General features: G+C 46.5%; 1 protein-coding gene across 1 annotated transcript; it reads right to left on the reverse strand.

Annotated features, from left to right (window-relative positions):
- Positions 1-2,052: 2,052 nt before the first annotated feature.
- LOC141133663 (E3 ubiquitin-protein ligase TRIM39-like) lies at positions 2,053-7,226 on the reverse strand. Its single transcript, XM_073623159.1, has one exon. It carries the CDS (start codon positions 7,224-7,226, stop codon positions 5,649-5,651), a length of 1,578 nt encoding a protein of 525 aa, XP_073479260.1. The 3' UTR covers positions 2,053-5,648.
- Between the last annotated feature and the right edge of the window lie 202 nt (positions 7,227-7,428).

Consider the following 7,428-nt stretch of genomic DNA (forward strand, 5'->3'; position numbering starts at 1 on the left):
ACATCTCTTCTGATCCTCCATGGGCTTTCATCACCCCGTTTCCTCTGATCCCCCCGTGTCCACTGATCCCCCTCCCCCCATGTGCTTCAAGGGACTTGTATATGTGCAGCTGCAGGGCGAGGAATGTCTCCTCAGCTTATGATTGGCTGTCTGTGGTGCACCAACACACATGAGAATCGATCACACTAGCAGTTGGGGGGTGGTATAACCCCCTGGTTGAGCCCAAAACTGCTCCCCCTTTAGCTGTAGAGTCAGCAGTCAGGGGTGTACACATGTTGTGGCCATGAAGCAAAGCAGGTACCTCTTTATTGCATTCGGCAGATACCACCACCCACCAAACATGACCCATTCATAGATTTCATAGGATCTGGTTTCCATCACATGATTCTGATTGCAGCTTCCAGGTCAGTCGTGCCCAGAGGAACCCTTCCCTCCGGACTCTACAGTAGATAGGACCACTCTACAACCACCCCATATCAATGTGTAATACACACAGTTGCAGGGTGGTGGCATTGCTTTAAGGGGTTAAAACGGGTGATGAGGAGGTGAGATATTGTCAAACACCTCTGAAAAGTGATCTGAGTATGGACCACTTTTCGAAGGAGTGTCAGTCCCTGCCCCTAGTGTGAATGAGCCCTAAAGCTGGCCATACATGGATGGAAATTCAGCCGGTTCAGCGGGGATCGGCTCAATGTCAATCAGTGTGCGGCCGTCCCTGCTCAGCAGAAGTCAATCGTTACAATGATTTCTATAAAATGGGCGTGTTGTAACATTTTTCTCAATCCCAACTGGCTGCCGCCATTGGTCAGTGTAAGTCGCCTATTTACAGTTCTGTGTTCCTTCAATTCTCACTGGTTTACAAAAAAAAAACACATTTTAAAATTTACAAATATTTGTTATTTATTAGCTCAATACAGGTTCATGTTCTAGAATTAGAAGGAATTTTGTAAGTTACCGTATTTATCGGCGTATAACACGCACCCCAATTTAGGAGGGAATTTTAAGGAAAAAAAAACTTTTAGGAGGGAAGTTGAAGGGAAAAAAAACTTACATTTAAATGCCCATCATTGCAGCCTTCTCAGTGCAGCCATGTCAGTGCAGCCTTGTCAGTGCAGCCATGTCAGTGCAGCCTTGTCAGTGCAGACTTCCCCAGTGCAGCCTTGTCAGTGCAGCCATGTCAGTGCAGCCATGTCAGTGCAGCCTTCCCCAGTGCAGCCTTCCCCAGTGCAGCCATGTCAGTGCAGCCTTGTCAGTGCAGACTTCCCCAGTGCAGCCTTGTCAGTGCAGACTTCCCCAGTGCAGCCTTGTCAGTGCAGACTTCCCCAGTGCAGCCTTCCCCAGTGCAGCCTTGTCAGTGCAGCCTTGTCAGTGCAGACTTCCCCAGTGCAGCCTTGTCAGTGCAGACTTCCCCAGTGCAGCCTTGTCAGTGCAGACTTCCCCAGTGCAGCCTTGTCAGTGCAGACTTCCCCAGTGCAGCCTTGTCAGTGCAGCCTTGTCAGTGCAGACTTCCCCAGTGCAGCCTTGTCAGTGCAGACTTCCCCAGTGCAGCCTTCCCCAGTGCAGCCTTGTCAGTGCAGCCTTGTCAGTGCAGACTTCCCCAGTGCAGCCTTGTCAGTGCAGACTTCCCCAGTGCAGCCTTCCCCAGTGCAGCCTTGTCAGTGCAGCCTTGTCAGTGCAGACTTCCCCAGTGCAGCCTTGTCAGTGCAGACTTCCCCAGTGCAGCCTTCCCCAGTGCAGCCTTCCCCAGTGCAGCCTTGCCCCAGTGATCCCAGCCATTCTGGGCTTCAAAATCGCCGATCGCGATTTGAAAATGGCGCCGCCGGCGCCGAAATACACAGAGCCGGTCCTCGGCTCTTTCCGGCGGCTGTCGTTCACTTTCAGGTCCACTCGTAGTCCCGAGCGGAGCTATCCGAACCTAGCCGAGTAGGTTCGGATAGCTCCGCTCGGGACTACGAGTGGAGCCGAAAGTGAACGAGAGCCCCCGGGAAGAGCCGAGGACCGGCTCTGTGTATTTCGGCGCCGGCGGCGCCATTTTCAAATCGCGGTCGGCGATTTTGAAAATGTGACAGGTCGGGATCGCAGGGGATCGGCGTATAACACGCACCTGCGATTTTTCCTCTGGTTTTAAGGGGAAAAAAGTGCGTGTTATACGCCGATAAATACGGTATGTTGTATTTGTATCCGCTAATAATGATTTTCCTGTATTTTCAGCAAAAATTATTTTGATAAACATTTGCGCAATTATCATGTGACTTAAATCTTAAAATCGAATAAATGAAAAACCTAAAAGTATAAGTGATACAATATTAAATCATTAGTTATAAAAGTGATCCCATAGAATTCTATTGGTGATCCATTCTATGGGGACACATTATATTAGGATCCATTATAAAAGTGATATAATATATGATATAATAATGTAGATACACTTATCAATCATACATGATGACAGCGATATATGATGAAAAAGAATCACACAATCTTCAAACTTATTATATTCTTATTTCTACTACATATTGTAATCTTATATGATAGATAGATAGATTATGCTATATTGCAGTCTATAAATAACAGTAAGTACATCTCTCCAGGTAAACACTGCACCCCCAGATCAGTGCACCCCATCACCTCTTACCAATGAACATAGTCATACTGACTGAGGAACCTTTGGCCAGCCCAGAGGCGGGATAAAGAGACTCCACCCACTTTGTCCTTTCAGGGTAAAGTGGGAGGTTCTCTTGAAAACCCTCCAAACCCCCCTATATATTCTCCTTTGCTGTTCCCCAATATGTTGTTGCCTCATCAAAGCCTTTGCTAGGTTCCCAATTTCCCGGGTATGAGGGATCATGTGATTTTCTCCCAGCATACAATGTTCAGGCCTAAGCAGCCAATCACCAGGCTTAAATACTGTCACATGAGGGAGGGGGAGGGGTGACATCATCAATCCTGTGTAAGCTCTGACATATTCCAACATGAAACCTACATGGGGGGATGGAGTATCAGAGGAGAGCAATAATGGGGTATATAAAGGGGTCGGGATGGACCCTGAGTGGACAAGTGACAGAGTCTCTTTAAGACCATTTGGGGTCCCAAAGCAATCTGACATACTTGGGTCTCAAAAAATAAATAAAGCCTCATATAAGATTCCTAGGTATTAAGACACACTTGAGGCCCCAGACAGACTCTTTTTCGCACCCAAGGCAAAATGTCAAAGTGCCCCCCCATGAGCTGTGAACTATAGCAGTATAGGTTGCAGGTTCTGACATTTTTGTGCCCCCATCCCACTGAAGTATCCAAGTTTTGTAACTCTTGGGCTCGGCCCTGCCACCAGACCCTTGGCAATGTTTGGGGGCCCCAGGCAATGTTAGATTTTTCAGGCTTCAAGAGAATGTGACATATTTGGGCCCCCAGGGACTGGGACATATTTGGGGAACCCTAGAGAATGTCACATACTTGTGTTCCCAAGCCATATGATATATTTGGGGCCCCTAGGCAATGTGATATTTGTGTGGCCTCCAGACAATGTCATATACAGTATTTGGGCCCCCGGCTTCCCTCGTAGGTTTTCAGAAGGATAAAGTAACAGATTAACCCCATGTTCTCCTTTTCCCATAATACATCTCTTCTTATTCAGCACAGTAGTGCAGAGTGTGAGACCCGGAGCAACCAATCAGATGGTGTGACTGTTAGCAGCACTGTGATGTATATTGTTGTTCAGCGTGTTCAGGGCCACAGAGGGGGTAGAACCGGCCCTCCTGTATGGGGTCTGGGCAGCTTTATGGTGCAGGCAGTTCAAAAATCTGCTGATCACAGCTCAGAGCCCCCACCATCTCCCCCGCAGTACAGATGACTTCTCCTTCTCTCCTTCCCACCAGCTGCTGCAGGGGGAGCCACAGGGGGATTGGTTTCAGAGACTGGCCCCCCACTGCTCCGATCACCCCTCTCCTGTCCACAATCCCCATTCCCCACAGCTCTAATCCCATGGTGGCCCTCTTCTCCCCACAGCTCTACCAGCTTCTTCCCCTCTCTCTCCCACTGGCTGTCAGCTGCTGTGGGCACACAGGAGGACCAGTAAATATGTCATATTTATCAGCCCCTTCTTTTTCTGAGGGAACACAGTGAGTGATTGATATGGATCACTTCTGTGTTCATTCATAATTGAAGTGTGTTTACTATGCTTCAGTTTGTGAATGAACAGAAAGCCTCTGTACAGAGCACCTCCTGTTCATTCATTCTCTGCAGCTTCAGCTGCAGAGAAAGGATTGGAGATCTCTGTCCTCAATCTCTTCCTCTGTCTTAAAAGTGAGACATCAGCAGTATGTTTAGACCCCTAATATTTCACCAAAGTATAAAAAAACAATAAAAAAAAAACATAATTAAGGGTTCATTCACACAAGTACTTTGGTCACATGAATAAGTAAGCCGTGTTCAGAGCCATACACTCCAGGTTAGGGGGTCCCTGTCAGGTAATGTACGGGGCCCCATGATTTCTAACAGCAGCCCTGATTGTGTTCTCCGGTCTCACCCTCTCTGGCTTCCCGTATATTCTACATATTACCAGCCTAATGTATGCCGTGTCTCTGTAAGGTATTGTCCTCTCTGGTGGGGAAGATGAGGGTGAGACCGGAGAACATGCTGCACAGCAATATACATCTCAGTGCTGATAACAGTGACACCAACACAATTATATTACTGATACATTCTATTAAAGTCTATGCCAAGCTAAGAAATGTTTTTTTATAGTTTTGGATGGAGTGAGGGAGAATTAGAACCCAGTTGGGTTTTTACTGCTATCTGGGGATTCCCCTCACTTCCTGTCCTGCTGACAACATTGTACCGGGCAGGAAGTGAGAGGAAATCAGCAAAGGGGACTCAGACATACATTTTTAGTAGAATAGGGGAAGGCTAGAGCCCCAGTCAGATTTTATTATAATTGTGGAGAGCTCTCCTCACTTGCTTGGTAAAATCTTGTCACCGGGACAGGAAGTGAGGAGAAATCTCTTTAACGGAGATCTGGATAGCAGTAAAAACCTGACAGGGGTTCTAATTCTTCCCCACTCCATCCAAAACTAAGAAAAGAAAACATTATGGGTGGACATACACTTTAATGATACATCACATTTTATTGTCTTAGCAGTAAATCTCTAGATCCCTTCTTCATATATTTCCTCTGAGATTGTTACATTTCTTTTCATCTCTATTTAGTATAGATTGTATGGAATAGGAGGAGGAAAGAGAGGAGAGGTGACCCCATCCTATCCAATCACAGCGACCGCACTGCACCCCGCACAGAGTGACTGCATATGGAGGAGGGGCAGAGAGTAGGGGGAGGGGCCAGAGGAGGAGATTGGTGATGTCAAACACTGTCATAACTTTCTGTTTAATGATTACAATGAAAGTAATTGTCATTAGATAGATAGATAGATAGATAGATAGATAGATAGATAGATAGATAGATAGATAGATAGATAGATAGATAGATAGATAGATAGATAGATAGATAGAGAAATCTCACATTTAACAAAAACCTGCAGGGCACTGACTGAAGTCCCACCCACTGCTTTATCCTATTGGCTGAATATTCTACCAATCCCACTACCCATCCCTGTGACATCACCAGTCTCTGGGCGGAGTTCTCACTATGACTATTATTCCCTATTCCCCCCACAGATCTTTATACAACCTCTCCCTACATATATCACAGCATGGAGGGGCTCAGTGAAGGTGGTGGTGAAGGTGTGGAGATGTCGGATCGGGTCACACAGATCATAAAAGGAGATCCGTCCGACCTCATAATCCAGATATATCCTGACTCTGTTACTGGAGATATTGGGGGGTAAGAGGATCGCTTTACTGTCATGTCTCACCAAATACTGATTTTCTTTCCTTCGCAAACCCCAGGACTTGTTATTATTTCCAATCCCTGACTGCTCTCCTCTCCTCCTCTCTATACTGGGGTAACACATCCCGACTCTCCACCAATCTGATCCCCCGACATCCACATCCCAGTAATGTCTCCCTGAGGAGAAACTCCGACTGCTCAACACCTGAGGATAATTCTGAAATCTCTCTGGTGTTTCTGGATGATTCTGTTTTCTATCTGACCTGGATACAGTTTTCCTGTCATCTGATATATGGAGATAATTACTAGCTGTGTTTACATTCAGTAATATGTCTGCAGCTCCCTGTATATAGAAGGATACATTTACCTCTGTTATTATATCAGATAATGTGTGTAATGTGTGTGATATCCCATCCACATCCAGACCCCCTCCATCATGGAGGAGCTTCTCATGTCTCTCTCTGTCCTCATTATCTCCATCCTCAGTATCACACAAGTCACCTGTGTCTGATTCCTGTAAGGCAGTCAGTGGATCCGTCATGTTACACAGCTCCTCAATGTGACGTATCTTCCTGGACAGCTCCTCCTTCTTTATTTCCAGATCCCGGATGGAGATGGAGATCCGCTCTGCCCTCCCGGAGATTTCCCTCAGGATTCTCTTCTCCAGGTCTTCCAGACGTATCCTGAAATCTCTAAACAGGACAGTGACTCTCTTGGTGTCACCAGATGCTTCTTCTCCTACTTTCCTCCTGTGTTCCTGCAGACTCTGGACTCTTTCCTCCGTCTCTTCTCTCTTTATCAGAAGGTTCTGCAGAACATTCCTCAGTGTCTCCTTCTTCTTCTCAGAAGCCTCATCCAGCATCTCCACCTGGTGTCCTCGATGTTCTCCAGCCAAACTACAGGACACACAGATACAGATATCATCCTCAGTGCAGTAATACTTTAAAATTTCTTTATGGATGGAGCATTTCCTGCTCTCCATGGACAAGGTGGGGTCACATAAGATGTGTTCTGGGGACTTTTTGTGGACTTTGAGGTGTTTATCACACAGAGAAACCTCACAGAGCAGACAGGATCTAACAGCAGGTATAGGATAGTCCACACAGTGAGTACAGAAGACCCCGGACTCCTCCTGATCTGGCTGAGCAGACAGGAAATTCTCCACTATGTTACGTAGTGTTATGTTCCTGTGCAGTGCAGGCCGATCCGGAAACTTCTCTTTGCATTCAGGACAGGAATATCCTCCAGACCCCCCCTGTGTATCCAGCACACAATCAATACAGACCCGGCAGAAGTTGTGTCCACATCTCAGGTTCACAGGATCTGTATAAATGTTCAGACAGACGGAACATTCCAGCACAGCTCTCAGGTTAGCAGACGCCATCGCTGACAGTAGAAGAGAGAGATGAAAGTGAAAATCTCTGACACCGGAGAAGAATGCAGTTGGGAGGGTCACATCCTCCTACACAGGGGGAGGCTGATCCAGATCAGTATTAACCACTTAAGGACCGAGCCTCTTTTTGAGATGTGTTGTTTAAAAGTTAAAAAAAATTTTTGCTAGAAAATTACTTAGAACCCCCAAACAT

Source organism: Aquarana catesbeiana, linkage group LG03, assembly GCF_042186555.1.
Source record: "Aquarana catesbeiana isolate 2022-GZ linkage group LG03, ASM4218655v1, whole genome shotgun sequence".
NCBI lineage: Eukaryota > Metazoa > Chordata > Amphibia > Anura > Ranidae > Aquarana > Aquarana catesbeiana.